Here is a 20440-nt window from a genome sequence, read left to right as displayed (position 1 = left end):
TGAAGTATAAAAATGAATTTAAAACAATAAGTAAAATATACAAACAGGAAAATGATAATTAAAGACGAAAATGGCATATAGTGTATCGCTAAATATGTCAATGCGTGAAAATAAATTCTTCCTTAGCAGCGAAAATGAAGTAGGTAAATAATCAAAAAATTAAAAAAAAAACGAAAAACAAACCAACAAAACCAGGGTGTAGAGAATGGTTCAACGGATTTTTTTTTCTAAAGTAATGTCAAGAGCCTCTATTTGTCTTTGGCTCTGTTTTATTGTTTGAAAAAATGAAAAGTCTCACTTATCAGTTTAAGTTTAATGGTAAACACCGGAATAATATCGCAAAGAACGAAACAAGATGAAGGTAGAAAAAGAGCGTATTCTTCTTCAAAATTTGCTCTTTTCGTATTTCGAAAATTGAATCAGAAACGGCTAGTAATCAATGTGGGAAAATGCATAAAATTAGTGATATGTGACAAAACTTACTAAGGGAGAGCGTAAAAATACACACATAAATCGCTTTCGCGTTATTTTCACGATACTTCGAACAATAGAGGCGCTAGATTTAAGACAAAAAAGTGCGTCGAGCCTACAAGGAATCGTACACATTTGACGCCATTGCGCCTGTCACTTTTCACACTACCTCAAACCTGGCGTATGTTTAACAATTCAAATTCTTCCATAATGAGTTTCCAAAAAATTCTCACAAATTAACTCTGATTCAAACAGAAGAGTTAATAGAATTGTTTGATTTGCATATAAAATGTATTGCAAGTAAATGCACTCGTGTATTATAACAGAGATAGGAGGAACGGACTGTTTATCAAGAGGCCCTTCAAGAAATTTTGTGTAAGGCCCATGCAATTTGAAAAAGTGCCAATTCGTTTAAAAACGCATTTTTTTTTCGGGAGACACCCGAATTCTCAGTATGTTTTATCTACGTTTTTGTATCGCTGTATCCCAGTATGGCCAGTTCGGCAGTGACTGATACAAACAGTTTCTGCAAAGCAAACAATTTTTTCAACACAAATTTTAAATTCGTGTAGGTACAGTGAACCTGTGAATTCGAAATGAAAGTTGGTTCGACACAAATATGTCGATGCTAAATATCACGTTTTTTATTGCGATTGTTTGCTCAATAAGATAATTTCCATCGTAGGATTATGTGCACATTTGAAATTGAATATAGTGAGCAATGATTGATTCGTATTTGTTCTATTGCTGCAAAATTCAAAAAAAAATTTTTTGTTCATTTTCATAGTTTCAACAAACAGAGCCCAGAACGAAAATAAAATAATTTGGAAAACTAATTTGATTCGTAGATGATATGAATTTTAAAGAGCGGGAGACATTTAAATTGGATAATCGATTTTCATTTCAATTTTTAATTGAAAATAATTTTTTCGACAATCAAAACCGTTCATCTATGTGAATTCCGATTTGTTTGTCCTTTGTTCATTTTGTCTTTTTCTCCCAGTAGAAAAAAAAAATTAGAAAATTGTGATGGAAAATCTGCCAAATAATGATTTTTACGCTGAGTTTTTTATTAAGATATTGCGGGAATCAGAAATATAATCGATCGCTGGCTGGTGTAATTATGGAATCATCATCTACGAAACAAAAATTTACTTAGCTATAATGCTCGTAAGGAATTTGGTAAAGGTTTTTGTTTTGCTAAAAGCTATATAAAATCATCAAAGTCTCTACACGCTCTTTTTGAAAATAAAAACGAAAATGAAAAATATTTATCGATGACTTTCTAATCTAGTGAAAATTCTTATATGAAAAATATACTCAGCATTAGACAAAAAGGTATAATAATAAATTTATGTAAAGGTATAATCTTTCCAGAAATCGATAAATAAAAAAACAAAAACAAAAAACGATAATTAGGAATGATAATAATAATTTAAAAAAAAAACAACTAAAAAACGGAATTCAAAAGTATTAATCATACGTCATGTCACCATATCCAACAGTAGTCATGGTAACGACAGCCCACCAAAATGCGTCTGGTATGGACTTGAAGAAGGAATTTTCGCTTCCAGCTTCCGCAAAATAAACAGCCGATGAGAAGAGTACAACGCCTAGAATATAATAACAGAAGAATGTGGCGTTCCGTTTTCTTTTGTTTTATCGATATCAAAAAACACTTTTTTTTAACTGATTTTGTAATGGTGATGAAATGATTTTAGATCGGCTTTGCTTTCGTTTTCATTTTGTTGTTGTTGTTGCAAGAACAAGTTCTTAACCTATATAGATGTTTGAACACCGTAGTACAAAGACAACCTGTAAGGGCTTTTACAATAAGTATACGAAATCGAACAAAACATCGCAAATCGTAGCATTTTGTTTTCAAACTATTTATCCTTGGTTGCGAATGTGAAACGCGAACAACTTAATTTTAATTCCATTTCCATTACAGCAGATCGTAAATTTTTAATCTATGCATAGAAACAGACTAATGTTCAATCTATTCAAATGTTTTGAACGTCGGTTGTAGTTTATCGGTTACAACTTTAATTAGAAGTGAATTTTCGATTTGCAACGTAATAGGAGCAATTCGCGGAATCAAAGACAGGTTACCTACGCTGTTGAGTAATAACACACCATTCAACGTTTGATGGGCGCGAAGAAACAGAACAGCCCGTTTCCTCACACCATCTCGTCGAATGGTTTGTCGTCGCCACAGCGCTAGTGGATGGATTTCATTTCGTCGAGTACTTCATAATTATATGAATGTGTGTCAAAACAGCCATTTTCGATACATGTGGTCGAAGTGGTGGTGTTTTATTCCATGTGGGATCACAGTAAGGTTTAGCAACTGTGTATCGAAGTAGTTTGGTGTTCTTTCGAAATGTACAAATTTTTGTTGGAAGACTTTGTGTAAAATTACTGAGAGGCGAAACGAGTGATGGAAGGTGCACATTTCAAAGCTGAAGTACAAAAAAAAATTATCCCACCCCAGACATGATAGAAGACTGCTATATCTGCTGATTCAGCAAAAGTGCTCTGAAGATCCAGAAACAATATTTTGTATAATTGTTATTAGCAATTCGCATCATGAACATATAGTTCATAAATTTCATATTTAATATACATTCTGAATCATTCGGAAAATGTTGAAATTGATGTGGTGTCTAAAACGGAAGTGAGTCTTCACGTAGTAACATTTCCACAAAATTAATTAAATGCTTCATTCAGACCATTGGGTTCACTTTAATCGGAAAAATTACCCTTTTCGTCTGTTCTGTGAGTATTATAAGATATGAGAGGGTGGGTGACATCATTACATTGAAAACTCAATGCAGAGACAAGCATGGTTGATTTTAGTCCATTTTGAAATTTTGGAAAGTGTTGTGGGACGTGTGGATCTCACACTGTGACAAACTTTAAAGTTTAGAACGTTAAAAGTGTCCAAAGTAATTTTTAGCAGAGTTTTAAAATAGCTTACTAAGATCAAAGTTCCTTGGACATGGCTCATGGAAGTCTGCGTGATATTTCAAATATTTAGAAAAATTAAATTTTGTTTGAACTTTTGTCATTTTGAACATTTTGCAAACATAGCTTAAAATCATTGAAATGTGTGGAGTTCCGGTATTTTTGCAATGGATAACAATTACAATTACACAATCACGCGCAATGACCTAATTCTTTTAATTGGCTCGGATCAACGCCAAATCTTTTTCATCCTTGTGCCACACGGTACTAAGAAATATTTTTTTACATTTTATATTGACCAACTTCGAATTGAAAAATGGAATGTTGTAGTACATCCTCAATCGTCGCAGCATAGTTTTTAAATAAAGAATCGACCCGTACGGGATTTGCTGTATAAACGTCTTGAGTAGGTGCGTATAGGAAGTGCTATAAAAAAAACAAATATAGCAATCGTTTCTATACCATCCACGCGTGAGCGCAATTTTCACCCTCCTATAGCACATTTCTATAGCAAACATGAACGCCAACCATTTTCACTTATACTATTACACTTTGTCAAATAAAATGAAAATTGTTGTCGCCAATAATTATGAGATTTTTAGCCAATATTGCGTGTCCGAATATGATCCATAAATAAATCAAAAATTTATTGAAATATGCTAATATTCAATAAAGATAAAGAGTTTAATTAGCTCTCTTATTTCCGCTTAATATTCAAATGTGGCGATTTTCAACTATATAGCTGGTGTTTATGCACACGGACAAACAAATCAATTTCACTTAAATAGTTTTGCTTAATTTATTGCCATAACCAATATTCCATTCTGTCATTTTGCTTAAGGAACATTTTTATTAATATTCTTTCATACAAATTCTGTAGTCTGTTGCGTGTTATAAGTTTTTAATGTTGTTCTGGCTGTAACGGAATATTTGCCGTATTACAATTCGTCTATGTTTGTTAAAAACAATAGTGATAGTAGATTACGTACTTGCTCGATTTAGTTTGGCTCTGAAGCAAATACCTTTATTTCCCACCTTCGGTTCGATTATATAGACTTGTCCTCAAAGCAAAACCATTCAAGCAACTTTATTTCACCATACGTTCCTACGAATTTTCTTTATCAATGTCCATCGTAAACAAGACAGTAATGTTCGATTTACTGGCCGCAAGCACGTAAACAGAATTACGACTGAATTGTGTTAAGGAGGTACGAAATTGTTTGGTGTTGGTTTTGTTTGGTATTCGAGAATAACAAAAAAAATGTTTATATACAATTATTAATTGCAAATTCTAATGCTCTCGATATTGTCGATAAACAGTCCCTAGTTTTTTTTTCTACCGAAAATGTGCGTGACTGCTCACATTTTCTCAGCAGCGTTACGAGGGTTTACTGCAAAGTAGATATTGAATTTTCGTGCACATTTTATCAATTTTCTCTTTTATTTGGTTACATATTAAGTTTTCTTTTCTACGAATTTTTCTTTTTCATTCCACCTGTAGGAAGTTATATATTCTTGAGGTGATTATACTCTTTTAATAAAAACGTTAAGGAAAATTAACATTACATGAATTTGTGTAGAACGTTAGGTATGTGTATTGTGTGTGTGTATGTGCGCGCGCGCGGCTGTGTGTGTGAATGTCAGAGAAATGATTCCAGACGGCGTTGTGAACATTTTTGAGACAATTTTCATAATTGAAATTAAGGAAAATTAGTTCATTCAAATTAAAATTTTATAACGAAATCCGATCCAAAACAATTTACAAAAGGTATCACGTACTCTAAGTGTCTTAGACATTTGATGTGACTCTAGTTTGAGTTAAATTTCGTCACCGGCATACCACGTTGATTTCATCCACCGGGCTAACTACAACCCCTGTCCTAATCATTTCTCCTGTTTGTGTAAAGGAAAACGATGTGTGATAGTGTTGATAAAAGTTATTGTTTAGTTAAACGGTAGAACGGTCAAACTTTTTGTTAGTCTTGTTCATCACTCTGCCACTAACCATAATTCGTATCAAAAATTACATTGAATTCTAATTTGGAATTTCTGTGTGGTTTCACGTAACATGATTCAATAAATCAATTGTTTCGTCATTCAAAATTCTGAATTCAGTGTCTATTTTACCGAAATTTGCATATACAACACTTTTTTTCGAAAAATAGAAGTAGAATTCTTTTATGCAAATTGCGGCAGTATTATTGAGAAATATTTCACTGAATTAAACTAAAGACTTCACAAAATTTAATGAATTTTGTACTGATATTTAGTGAAATAATTTTCAATATTAGGTTGTGAGGCGCTTAAAATATATTTGGCAGTTTTGACTAAACGAAAAAAAAGGTCGACCGTTTTGACGTTTTGACTTTGTAGTAGGTTACGGCACCATTTTCAAAACGTTTTTTTTTTCAATTGACGCAAAACATGTATTCTAAAAAAGATTCGTTTCTAAAATCCTCCGATTTTTTATTTATTTCAAAAAAAAGAAGATTGAGGTTGCCGTGACCTATTATTGATTTTGAATGAATTTGGTCTTGATCTACCATCAACGTTCCGATGAAATTTCGTACTAAGTGTATTTATGTTAAAAGTAAAGCTTTCGACGTGTTAACGTAAAAACAGAGAACAGTGTGGGTTCGGTAAGTTTAAACAAAAAGTTGTTAACGATGTGCAAGATAAATTGCCAGTTGGTAAGTCCATTGTTTTGAGACATATTATTATTTTTTTTACTTAAAATTTACTTTTGTTTAAGTTGATCATTTAGTCAGTTAAATAAAATAAAATATTCTTATTAACATTATAAATCACGTTGTTGGTAGCAACACATACAGAAAAAAATAACACTAAAAAAGACAATATCCATAAAAGTTTGTTTTGGGCAGACGTCCATCCATCTTACATCAAGACACAAAAAAAAATTATATAGAAAACAAAAAAATTAACAAAAATAAACGAAAAAAATATTTCCAATTAGTTCATTTGTTTTTCGAATATACAGTAATTATATACGTAAAATGAAAATAATAAAACGTCAAATCAGTATGGTATAAAAGACATTTTCCATTCAAAAATTAAATTAAATTTTAAAATTCAAATAAAATTAGACGTAAAAATCAAAAAAAAAACAATTTTTTCAATTTTTTTTAGTTTATTTTTGTGTAAATTTTTTTTCTTTCTTAAAACAAAAAATAGAAACTAAAGTTTTTTTTAGTTTGTTTGTATATTGCTGTACCTCATGTCACCATATCCGACCGTGGTCATGGTAACCACAGCCCACCAAAATGCATCGGGTATTGACTTGAAGAAAGACATTTCAGCGCCAGCCTCGGCGAAATATACAGCAGATGAAAATAGGACAACTCCTGTTATAATTCGATCACGTAAAATGAAAATAGTGCTTTTTGATTCGTTTGATTTTTTTTTGTAAAACAATTTTTTGTAAACTTAAACAAATATTTTAATTTATTTGCTGGATTTCATTGTCAACAACCTGCTGTGGAATGTATTTTCTAATAGTTTTTGAAGGTATACACGAAATGCTACGTTGTAAATTGAAGGATAGTTTGCACTTCAAAATTTGAAGTTCAAATTTGGATATATTGCGATTCAGTTATGAATGGCAAAGGATTGTAGATAAGCATTAAACAATTTATTGTATAGTTGTCGTTACTGTACAATTAGCTAAGCTAGTTGCTAGAATAAAGCAACTGAATATTGTTTTGAGCGTGATAGGACTTTGTAAGCTTTGAGCTTTTTACGAGTTTCATCGAAAATAGAATGGAATTAAAGAATATCTCAGGCTTCCGAAACATTTCCAAAGTTTTATAAAAGCTTCTAGAGCTGTATATTACCTCATATCCGCTTGAGCATGAACTCGAGGGCTTTAGTCTCCAGTTTAATGAGATATAAAATTATATCACGAGTAGCTCATATGACAGTCTATATTTACCACATCTAGAAGACTATAACATTCAGATAATCCTTATAATACCGAAATTGGCCTACGTTCGGTACAAAATATAACCGAACCGAAAATACTCTGACGTCGACAAGTTTGAACTGAATTCGTGTCAATATTTTGAGTGATTTTAATATTTAAACCTCAAAACTAGTGAAAATTTGCTTTAATTTACAAAAGAAACCATTCAATAACTTCGCTGGTTCTAAAATTAAATGACACATTTTTATAGTCGCCTTCATTTCAATGCTCGAACTTCTAGAATCCATTCGTTTCCAGCGAACTAATGCTTCAATGGAAAACGTGGAAAACGTATACATTGTTATGAGTGTGACGGCTATATGGATTTAAATTTAAATAACTTCGGATATGGCTGTAAAACGTTGTAAAACGTCTGACAAAATGACAGAGACATCATTTTATCACAGATGGAAAAGAGATGGAATTTCAGAACTGAATTATCCATCGTCATTTATGCTATTGTTCCAGCCGAAGAAAATACAAAATGAATTTTTCTTTAATTAAACAAAATATTACTCAAAATGTTAGCATTAAACGGTATATAAAAGTGTACGGAGTGTTTTTCTATAATGTAAGAGACACACCAGATTCATGAAACAGAAGATGTAACAAACCAACGGAGTTGTATTGTTAGACAGCGTTTTCATAATCATCACCGTGAAAGAATGTTTCGCTTCATATTTTATCACCTGCTTAAGTGAGAGTCTACTAGATTCACTCTAGATACCATTTCTTTTTCGGCGCACATTTAAAGTTCCAACTGTTCAAAAATTATTTGCAAATAGAATGATGTATAAATGGTGGATGGGGATGTAAAAATATATTATTTTTTCCGTATCCGGTTGTCAAAATTTTATCAGAACAAAAAATTTGACATCGTTTGGTGAAATATAATATCGAAATGTTTTTTTTTTTCACAATTTTTTTTAGCAACAATGAAACGGTACTTACCTATGAATAAGAAAAATATAAGTAAACCTAATTCGCGCATCGACGCTTTTAATGTTCTTCCTAAAATTTGTAAGCCTTTCGAATGTCTCGATAATTTAAATATTCGAAAAACTCGAACTAAACGTATCACACGGAGAATGGCCAAGGACATAGCCTGGTTCGTTGACTTGTCCTAAATAGGAGTAGAAGAAAAAATTACAAATCGTCAGAAGTAGGATTTAAAAAAAAAATGAAAAAAAAAAATGATAATTTCACCTGTGGGCTGACTGGCGCTTTCGGGAGGTTCAACGTGTCCTCCTCTTCAGCAACAACGGTTGCTAATGTAATAAAGTACGGAATGATTGCGATTATATCGATGACATTCATAACGTCCCTAAAGAAATTTAACTTATTCGGACAAGCCATAAACCTGGAATGGACAAGAATTTTCTTCGGTTGAAATATCGGTTGCTATTCTATTATCTCAACAATCAAATTTACCTGACACTTAATTCGAATGTAAACCATATAATACATATTGTTTCTATGAGGAAGAAAGGATCTGTTATGTCAGGTACCTCGTCCTCTTCAATTTTTGTGCCGTTTGTTGTTGTGTTGAACACCTGGAAGTTATTTTCGATTACCATTTAAAATTCCATTTGAAATTCCAGTCTTCACACACAAAACAAAAACTTTAAAGCAAACGAACGACCGAAAGAAAAAAAAAATTATTAAACTTTATCGATTTGATTCTATCTTTAAACTTTGATTATATTCGAAATTAAAAAAAAACCGGCTGGTACTTATTTCGGTGTGAAAATTTTATGATTGACTCCCTTACCTTATAATGCTTAAATTCGGGTAAAGTTTCTAGACAAAATATAACAATTGATAGAAGTATAACAAATACGCTGATAATGGCTACAACCCTGGCTGCCTGCGAACTTTCCGGGTACTCAAAAAGTAACCACACTTTCCTTTGGTTTTCATTGGCTGGTAATGGTTTTTCCTCTTCCTTAATAAAACCCTCATCCTCTCTGAAAGTATACAAAAAGAAAACAAAATGCTACTTTAAGTCATTGGCCCAGAATTGTCACAATATTTCAACACCAATAGTATACACAATGATACACTGTATATGTTCGACACACTGATGATCAATACATTTTTCTTTCTTTCTTTTGCGGAGACTCGACGATACATGTTCACCAACAGTTACTCTTTTCTCTCTCATTTTCTTCTTTTTTACACACAGCAACAACATCAATGTTAAGCGTTTATTTATTGAAAAACATGTCGACGCTGTGGTATATTTATGTTAATTTTTCAATGAAAAAATTAAGTATTTTATGTGTTAGACAACAAACATTAACATGCAAATCTAATTATTCGTTCCTTATAGTTGAGAAATGCACACAAAATTAACTTGAAAGTGGGGTTTGTATTAAATCAAAGAAAATCTAACAATCATTGGTTAGATGGTCTTAAGGTATACACAATATTATGGGTGGTTTTGATGGGTTAGTTGTTTTACTGTTATAGTATTTATAGCTACAGATCATAACAAATGATTGGGGATGTCTCTTCATTGGACCAAACAATTGGATTGTATTATGTCGGGACGAGTTTTAGGAAGTTATATAAAATGTAATTGGTATAAACAATTAGTAACAACTACAGAGAATCGTTTAAAATGTTGAACGAATTTATTTAACTTAGACATAACTTACCTCCGATTAACTAATTGAACGAAAATCATAAATAAAAAACTATAAAGTTGTTAACTCTATCAACTATTGAGTATCCGTAGATTCGTGACCTGTTATTATCGTCCGTAACACAAATATAATGTGTAGGAAATTCGGTTGGAAAACAATGAATCTTTTTCGATTAAATTACTATTGTCAACCAAATCCGGTTGAATCGAATACAAATTTGTCAAAGCAGTTCCGGAAGTGGAAATCAGAATCTCTTTAGTGTCATCGAGTGTCATATATGTACGTAAGTTAGATTTTTGAAATTATGTTAAATCTATCAATTTTGCATTGTAATCGCGAAGCATTTGCAGATGAATGAGTGGGAGAACTTTTCTCATATAACATGGAGACTGCACAGCGAAAATATTTGTTTGCGTAACTTAGTAACTAACACCTGAATGGGAAATGAACAAGGCATAATGAGGACAAAAGACAAGATGTTGAATTTTGTTTGTGAAAACTACTAGAAGGAAATTATAGCTTCGAGTGTAACGCCGTGTGGAAAATGGAATAGCGTCTTTACTGAAAGTTTTGTAACATGAATCTCTTATATACATACAATTTAATTGTTCAAAATGAACGAACATCTTTAATCTTAAATCTGGAATTAAATTCCTGGTTGATTGCTCGACAGGGTGTTATTTAATGCTTGATATATATTCGTTGTTTTCACAATCTAAACGGAAGAGGAAATTTTGCTTATCTTTAGAAAAGTCAAGGAGAGCATTAATACTATATGTTTTACATGCAGCAAGTTAGTTGTTTACATCACAGCAATATTGTTTATGTAACCGTGTTACAACCAATAAGAACAATCAACCTTCAGACATCAATAGTTGATGAAAAACGAACAAAGAAATATGGCATTCAAAACTTAGGGTGCTTTTAGGAATTTACAAGATACTACAATGAATTTTACTCAGTGTTTTATTGTTCAGACGAGTCCAATGTTTATATGTTCGTGTTAGTAGATTTAAAAAAAAAAGTTAGTCGAGTAAATTTGGTTTTGGTGTGTTAAACATCACTATTCTACGATTACAAGAGATTAAAAGTGAAAACAAAAAAAAAATAAAAAATTTAAAAAAAATTCTTGGAAGGATGGTGCGATCCTACGTTTCCGCAGTTGAGGTCGTGCTGCCCCTATTCTAAATAAATAAAGAATTTTTTTTGTTTTTTTGTTTTTAAATGGTTATAAAATTCAGGATCGTTGTTTTCTCTGGATATATTCCAACTTTAGATGTATCAGTGATAAAATTGAGTTCATCTTCGGTTTCTCTTTCTTTTTTGAACAGTTCTTTTTTGGATAGTGAATATCGGTATAGTTGCAAAGATCGGAATAGTGGGAGGGTAAAGGGAGTCGACGGGGTAGACTGAATCGACTATTATTTTGAACATAAATCGAGTCGTGAATTAACTGGATTTCTGGATATATTTTCAAGTGGAATGATTATTAGAACGGAAACACAATTTTTCAACAAATTAATTGGATTTGTAGGAAAAACTAATTCAACGAACATATTTTTATGAAAAATCTTTTTTTTTAATTAGAAGTTTCTCGGTTCAATGCCTCAGATAAGCGTCTAGGCATTTGAAAAATCAGTTCAAGTATGTCAATTCATGCCGCGATAATTAAAGTTGGTGAAAAATAAAACAACGGGAAACTCGACTTTTCGATTTTCATCCCCACTCAACCATATATCAACGTGTAGAAGATTTTTATGCAGCATTTTTACCGAACAGAATGAAACAAAAATATTGATAGATGAAAATTACCGTTAAAATTATATAACTGACTGACCCTACACATAACGACGTACGAGAAAATATTCGGAACAACAACAGCACGAAATGCCAAATTTTTCGGTTATGGTAACCCTTAATTTCATTCATAAAATTAGATGAGCTGTCAATATCTCATCGGAAAAATTGATTTCTTTCAATTTTGTCAATCTAACTTTCCAGTGATTTTCCAATACAGCTATTCAGCACAACACGAATTTGATGTAAACACTATCGAAGTAGTGTAAATTTGTTGTGAAGTGTATATATTCAGTGTGGCATGGCGGTAAGCTTATAAATGAAAACTAAAATGTCCCGACGCAATTCAGCATTCTTTTCAGTAAATTTCCAATACAACAAGTCAGCACAACAAGAAATTAATGTAGACACTATCGATGCAGTGTAAATTTGTTGTACGGGTGGAATTTTTTTTTTTAATCTTGCGTCGTATTTTGAGCATTGAAAATCTCGCATACGTCGTTGTGTAAAGGAACAGTGAGCAATAAAAAATTAAAGACAAATTCGTGGTTCGCTTATTCGGTAATTTTAATGTTCCATCAACAATGGAAATAATATGTATGGGCGGAATACAAAACGGAATGCCATTAAAAAAAGAGCAAATTACAAACTTTTCGTTATCCAACAAGAAGTGTAATGCATGTACAGTACAATGGTATTAGAACGTTGTGATTTTTCTATTGAAATTGAAATAAATAAATGCTAAGGCTGGCTCTTTTTTTCCGTTAAACCATCTAAACTAAATGGAAAAATAAGAAAACTTTTACGTAAACTATTTTTATTTGCTATAAGAGTAACGAGCTAACTTTATTTACCAATTTATATTTTCCTCTATCTTAACCCAGTGGTAACATTGGCCTTTTTGTTAGGAAAAAAGCGACTGGAAAGTAAAGTTTTATTTGCTCTTTTTTTGCTCTCCCGAACGAAACGGGTCGAAAAAAAAGTATTGAATAGAAGACGTCATATATCTTAGTATACAAACTCTTTTGAAAATAGATTTTCCGATTTACCATCGTCTCTACTATGTATATATGTAGAGTTAATTACCGCAGTTGAGATGTTATAAAAGACCAAAACTGGAAAACAACAAACAACGTTGGTTACGACAAGTATATGTTGGACGAAAACGCAATAAAAAGAGTAATGGAAACTAACATCAAGATGGTTTTGCGTTCTTTCTTCTTCTTCTTATTTTTTTTTCTGTGTATATTTTGTGTGTACGATGGCTTCGGTGTTTTGCTATACGAGGTATGAAGGAAATTACATAAAAAAACATGAATACACACAATATTGACCTAAAGCATTGTTTATGTGTATAAACAAAGCCCAAAAGCAATGCTCGAAATGGTTCACAACATCAAAGGTCATCCTTGGTATCATATTTATAATAATTATATCATGTTGGTGGAACACAGTACAACATCCAAAGACGGGAATAAATGTTATCAAATGTATTATGGGGGGATAGGTGGAGCTTATAAAATATTTTTTTTTTGAAAATGTTTGACCAAATTGGTTGTGTGCATTTTTTGTCCGTAGGTGTTTACCTGAATTTATTAACTGCTTGTTCACCTAATTCATAAAATTTAATTTCTTCACTAAATACATCTAAAGGGACGTTGACCGGCCTCCGTAATCGACCGCCTGAAAAAGAGTTTAATATTGTTTTAGTTTAAGGTAATTGAAAAATGTCGCTTACTACCGCTCTGATAATAATATAATATTGCATCAAAACTAGGTCGATTTCGATCAAAAAAATACTCGTTCCGGAGAGGATCGAAATACCTTAACCTTCTACTTGGATCACCTAATAGCGTATCGGGGAATTGATTTAACGTTCGAAGTTGCGTTTCAAACCTTAAACCGCTCACCTACGAATAGATTTGTAAAGAGAAAGAAAAATTGAATGAATATTGTTCTCGGTAAAATGGCAGTTTTAATGGTCGGTCATGGTGTACTCACATTAATTACAACCCTCTCACAAAAATCGTGATCGTGTGGTATTGGTTCAAAATGAGCATGGCCTCCACCAAAACCATGTCCTGCCCCCCCTTCTTCGTCCTGGCTGCTCAACTTGGGTAGAGACCTGAAAGTAAATGATTGAAAAAATCAATTATTATTAAAGTTTAATCTAACAGTTTAAAAAAAAAGGTTGACTGGTTAGCTCATTTTATCAGAATTGAGTCTAGTAATTCATCTGTAATTCAGCTTAAATAAGTTCAAATTGCTAATATAACCAGCAACAAAATGCATATCAAACGAGTTTATTTTTATGAATTGTGACTTCCCTGTTGTACATTTATAAAAAAAATACTTCTCTGATTATATCAGCTATATGAAAACATTGTAAAAATATCCAGATGGTACCAGCTACCAACCATAAAATTTTGTGTGCTAAGGAGTTTTTTAATTGAAATAAAGTAATCGAAGTTTGTATAAATAGACACACTTTCGCGTACATTTTTTGTGTATTAGCACATCTCATTAAGTGTAAATTCCAGATTTCGTTCAATCAGCGCTTAGATTGTATTTTGCTAGTCATCACTAATTAGAGTTTTTTTTGGTTATTTTTATATCCAGCAATTACGTCCTTTGATTGAGTGTAGCACTGTAGCTAGATGTTATAATTACAAATCGAAATATTATTCTAATACCGATATTTTCAATAGCTATTTTCCTAACTGCCTAGAGGCGAAATTGAGGTTGCGTAAAACTCCAGTTAAAGCACAAGTTAAGAACAATATTTTATGCAACTCAACACCATACTGTGCAAAATTTGTACACTTTAGATGCCTCTATTACATAAATCGTTCTGTGAATCTCGGTGCAAAGTATCTAGGCCTACCACCTCGGAACCTAATTACACATCTAATAAAGTACTCGATGTCATAATAGTTATTTATGACATCGAGTGCGAAGTACTTTATTAGGCTCTAGATGTGTAATTATGACACGATCCTAATCAAGTACTTGGCACCGAGATTCTAACTATTATGTACCGCAATAGGATGTCCTTTTTACAAATGTACGCAGTAGTGTGCAAACTTTCTATGTTCAAATACATTTAGGCCCTGCTTTAATCGCACTGCTGTTCATGGATTATATTTGTACTGGTTTTTGAACATCATATCCGTATCATTCTAAAACTAATGACAGGACTTTACGTTTGAAAACAAAAAATGACAGGATGTTCTTTGGATGTAACAGTAATAGTGAGTATTACTGGCAGAGTTTATCGGCAGTAGTATAAGTAATATTTGGTTCAGACTATATTTCTCTCGCTTTCATTTAACATCTTCAATTAAATAAGACCAGTTACTAGTCTACTTGAGTAAACTTCAAATTTAGTTCTATTACGGTTAACTACGGTTATGCTACTTGTTTAGATTCATTCTGATGATATTGCTGACTTTAATAATTACTTTAGTGCTTGGTTCTATGTTGTGGTTCTCGATTTCCGAATGATATGCGAAAAATATGTGCGGCCATACAATTTTATGCGATTCAGTGATGATATTTGTCAGTTACACCGCCTGTGTACAATGTCATATGAACGTATTTTATCGCACTAGTGCTGTAAAGGTTTTGCAAGTGGCTTTATCGCACTAGAGCGTGTTACTGAATTTTCACTAAGATTGTCTTTGTATTTATTCGATTTTCTTCATTGCATAAAACGTTGTAGGCAACGTCGGCTTCGCCTCGGATTGACAATCTGCCATCTAGTGCGATAATATACGATTTTTGTTACATAAATAACAATTACGATTATGCTTTAATATCGCATTATGAAGTGCTTAAAAAGTGAAAAGATCAAAAGATTCAAAAATTCGACTTGCAATATCAATTTTTGCACCAATTGAAACAACAAACATTATTTTAATCTGTCACCATAAATTCATTCGATTGTTTGCTGGAAAGTGATACGGTTTTTCTCTCTCTAAAATGCCGTGATATCGAATTTCGAAACGACTTACAGAGGGTTATAGGTCAAAAACATAAGTGAAAGCTTTTAACAATAGAAGCATTATAAGAAGTAAAATATGGGCATGTAAGCACATTCGGTGCAATTGAGCAAAAGTGATCCATTTTCATTCATAAGGGTTCTTATCTTTCGATTTCATTTTTCATAATAGTTCCCTTTGTGTGTGTGTGTTTTCTATTTTATTCGGTATTTATAGAAGGAAAAGAATTTTTAAATTTTGAAGTCTGCAGACTAGGAGATGTGTCTGAAAACTGATGAAATGCCAGCCGTCTGTGAAAGGTAAAGTCAGATTTTCGGCAATAAATTGGTGTCGATTATTCAAGGCAATGCCGGATCGGATTGTTGATGCCTTTACAAGTAAATTTTACATTCCTATGACAAGCACTTCCAGTCAGCTAAACCAAATTATGGCCTAACTGGAAAATGTGTGCTCGATCATTGACCAGATGTGTTTATATTAATACTATGAGAACAACGGATGACAATGACTTATGAGGGTTGGACGTCACAAACCAGGTGATTTGGAGAACAAGAACGCTTTAGTCAAGAAAGCGAATGAATCGTCAATCAAAGTTTTGATTGCACACATTTTCCCAAAAAAAATTCTTTCAGACTGGCCTGCTGACTTTGACTTGTATATAATGCTTATGCGGTCAGACGTTTGAGTACTATCAAAACATAAATAAAAATAATCAATTCTCTGCCGTCTAAGGGCAGAAACAAAGCACCTAGCAGGGTAATAGAGATTTTTACACGTCAAATAGAATAGTATTTTGATACCATTAATACCATTAGCAGCCTTAATGGTAATTTTGCAATGACGTTTAGAAAAAAAGGTATGGAAATATTCACATACTTCGATTAAAGTTACTTTATTTTTTTCTATTACCCTGCTAGGTGCTTTGGCAGAAAACATCAATAAAACAACCACATAATATTCAGCAATGTCGTCCATCTTTTATTAAGGAAAAGAAGATACAAAAAAATACTATTTTAAGTACGACACGAAAAGCAGGTGTAGGCGTGTTGTTGATAAGGAAAAAAATCAAAAAGAAATCGCAAACTTTTCACATCGGCACAACTCCGTTAACGAATAAAGAGAAAATATAATCCGAACAAAATTCGGATATATTGTGGCGAACATGTACGACAAAGCCCATTTTATATATATACCAGAAAGACTCCCCTTATCGGAAAACTATACTATTGCTTCATTAATTATTGACATTCTATTCAAACATCAATATCAAGGGCGGCATCTAGGCTAACACGATAGCGATGTATGTATGTAATGTGAATTTAAAATGTAACAACAGTTTGCTCGAGCCTGTTTACGGCTTTGAAAGTTTCATTTTTTTTTATTAGCATCTGCAATTCAATGGACATGGTCACTAATGTATACATTGTACGAATTTTGTCACATATTTATTTGTAAATCAATCCATTTTAATTGATCACCTATAACAATTAATTTTTCATATTTTTTATTTGTATGTATGCTATGCATGTACATTGTACACGAATAGTCAACTGTGAGAAACGTGAATAGAGAAGTTGAAATATTGTACATAATAATCCTCCCACCAAATAATAATTTTCCGAGTCAACAAGTTTCTTTATTTTACGAATACAAATTTTCTATTTCTCCGCTCATACGACGACATTTGTGTTTGTGTAGACGTTTAGTAGATTTTTATAAAACAAAAATATAGTAAAGGAAGAAGAGACATTTTTATTTGTGAAGGCAGCAATATTTTCTTCATGCGTTAGACGGATCATATATATATTTCCTTTGGAGTGGCAAGTCTATATGTATTCTATATGGGTATACGCTTGATATACGGGAAAATTGAATTTTCTTTTATTTTATTATTTTTTTTCTCAAGAAAATGCAAACGCTTCAGAGAACAGACATAATAAGTGTGTTAATATGGAAACATAATCATAAAAAAAGCAGTCAAAGTAACATAAAAAAAATCTAAAATATACAACAAAGTGTAAATATAGATTATACTAACAAACGAGATAGAAGTGAGAATATTTCACAAGTTAAATGCCAAAAATAAATTTTCAGGTTCAGACAAACTTAACAAGTTGTTGAACGTTATGGATATTTTTGTAATTTACACAATGACGAAGACGAAAAAAAAAACAGGAAAAAAGTGTTTTTTTTTGTTTTATGTATATACACACCATAACAAATAATTCAATGATCTTTCTTTGCATTTCAATCGCATTCAATTGTGTGTATGAATTTTAATAAATGAACAAGAGGCACCCATATCGATGAGAGGCAGAGTGAAAAATAAAAATTGGTTTAATAATAGAAATTTTTCCAAAAATTATTTTTAATCTTAACACAAAACCATTGTTTTCTTTGTGTGGAACAAGAAGTAAATAAAGACAATAAAATGGAGCTTATCTATCGAAAGAAATAATTGCGCAAAGACGATGATATTAGAATATCCCAATCGTCGATTTCACTGATTTAATTAAACGGTTTAGCGTATTGGAAATGTGTGTGGATTAACCTATTCCGCGCCTTGTGTTAATGGACTTTTAAGAAATCGTATACAAAAGCAGCTGTCTGAACAAAATACACATTATGGCGCGATGTGCGGAAAGTTATACGAAAAATTAACGAACTGTGTCTTGCATCAATTGTTTGGAAGAGAATACGATTAAAATTTTAGAATGGCTTCGTTAATAGTGCTAAATCGACTATGGTCTGTCGGAGATTGACTTACATTTTTCACATTGACGTCATTAATACGGCGTCGTTGAGCACGTCGGTCATAAAAGACGTCTATTTTCTTTTAATTTTGTTTTAGAATTCCTACTTTACAAATCATTGTTTCTATACATGTTTATTGTGTCCCCCCCGTTCTTAAAAAACGACGCCCTAACTTTTTAGGGAGGTCGAAGGGCATAAGATAGACCAAATTATGATTCCAAAACGTATAAGAGAAACGATTACTGCACGTCTCGCATGGATGGTGTTTCGTTCAATAATTGTTCGCTTGACCGACATTAATTACATAATTGCGTGGTTCAGTATAAATGCAATGCGATTTCCAATATTTTGCCGAAATTTTCCCGGATTTTTCTACATTACTTCGCATTTTCCTAAATTTTTCCGAATTTTCTCAAAAGTACGGACTTAGGAAAATTCAAGAAAATATGGGAAAATGTTTTATGAAAAACCGTCCTTGGTTAATTAATGTCACCGAATTAAGTTCCAAACAAAACATTTTTATGTTTTATTTCGATGCCGAACGTTATTTAAAGCATTTTTGCATTGTATCATGCATCGAAATTTCGCATAATTAATTTAAATTCAGCAAAGTACACTCGGAGAAAAGTAGATTTCGGGATTTTAAGAGACATCATCGCTTTTCTGTATTCTCTCATTTCGCATGTTATTTCAAATGGCAATTGAGAGAATTAGAGAAATGATTATATCTCTAAAAAACCCGAAATTTATATTTCTCCGACTGTATCGTGAAAAATTAAGAAAATAAACGAAGTCAGAAACCTTGTTCAACAAACTTTTAGTGTTTGCTCCACAATATTTTTTTGCTCATAAGAATGTTCTTAATCGAAATAAAATTATTGTTTAAACTCAATTGAGTTCTAAACCATGATTTTATTTCGATAAAGAAAATTATTGTGAGCAAAAAATTATTCTACAGCCATACAGAAAAACGTTTTTTTTATAAAGCAGTTCTCGTGTTCATATTCATAAAATGTGCAATCCGAAAAAGAAGGGTCATTTGCCAAATAAAGGAAGACATTTGTTTACATCTTTGCTAAATATCCCTATACTTTTGTAAGTGAATTGACATAACTTTGACTGAATAAAAAGATGGCGCGCTCAACGCATGTTGAAAAAGGTTTCTAGGAAAAAGGATTTCGCTTAATTTTTCTTAATTTCTTAATTTTTCACGATACTTTATTAAATTAAAAATAAATTATGCAAAATTTCGCAGTATAATAAAATACAAAAATGTTTTAAAACTTTCGGCATCGAAATAAAATAAAAAAAATGATTTTGTTTGGAACTCAATTGCATTGATTGTATTTTTTAGTGAAGTGTTCGCGATTTTCACGTTCAACGGATTACACTACTTTCTATATTGACATAATTTCAATATCGGACATAAGTATGCACTCCTTGTTGCAAATTTCCAATAGTTTTTTGTATTTTTACCTAAATTTTAAGAATAAATAAATTGCCCGGTCGAGTTGCAAATAAGGTAGCAAACGTTAAACTGAGCAAATATAAGAAATTGAAAGAAGACAATTACATAATCATTGTATTTGCAATAGAGACTCCAGGTCCATGGTGTACTGAAGCAATTCAATTCATTGACATCTTGGGAAAGTTGTTAACAAATGTTACGAACGAAAAGAAATCGAAGATGTATTTGAAGCAAAGAATATCTATTGCACTTCAACGTTCTAACGCCGCTTGTATAATGGGAACGTTCGAAGGGGATTTGAAGAAGTTAGATGAAGTCTATGATATTCTATCATTTTTCTTTTGTGTTTGTGTGA

General features: G+C 32.0%; 1 protein-coding gene across 4 annotated transcripts in view; it reads right to left on the bottom strand.

Annotated features, from left to right (window-relative positions):
• Positions 1-20440, bottom strand: part of LOC119068032 (potassium voltage-gated channel protein Shaker) — a 95165-nt gene that overhangs the window by 8330 nt on the left and 66395 nt on the right. The window contains exons 2-9 of one of the 4 annotated variants that reach the window (XM_037171395.1): positions 13864-13987; positions 13601-13772; positions 13449-13545; positions 9189-9384; positions 8849-8970; positions 8624-8777; positions 8369-8540; positions 6671-6800 (exon numbers count right to left, since the gene is read on the bottom strand). In XM_037171395.1, the coding sequence (XP_037027290.1) occupies positions 6671-6800; positions 8369-8540; positions 8624-8777; positions 8849-8970; positions 9189-9384; positions 13449-13545; positions 13601-13772; positions 13864-13987 (1167 nt within the window). Of the gene's footprint in view, positions 1-1954; positions 2085-6670; positions 6801-8368; positions 8541-8623; positions 8778-8848; positions 8971-9188; positions 9385-13448; positions 13546-13600; positions 13773-13863; positions 13988-20440 lie in introns of all 4 variants that reach the window. The other 3 variants (XM_037171397.1, XM_037171394.1, XM_037171396.1) reach the window with 3 other exon arrangements.

The sequence above is a fragment of the Bradysia coprophila genome (genome assembly GCF_014529535.1).
Source record: "Bradysia coprophila strain Holo2 chromosome X unlocalized genomic scaffold, BU_Bcop_v1 contig_173, whole genome shotgun sequence".
NCBI classification, from domain to species: Eukaryota; Metazoa; Arthropoda; class Insecta; order Diptera; family Sciaridae; genus Bradysia; species Bradysia coprophila.
The sequence above is the reverse complement of the archived record's forward strand: the minus strand, read 5'-3'. Positions and strand labels throughout refer to the sequence as shown.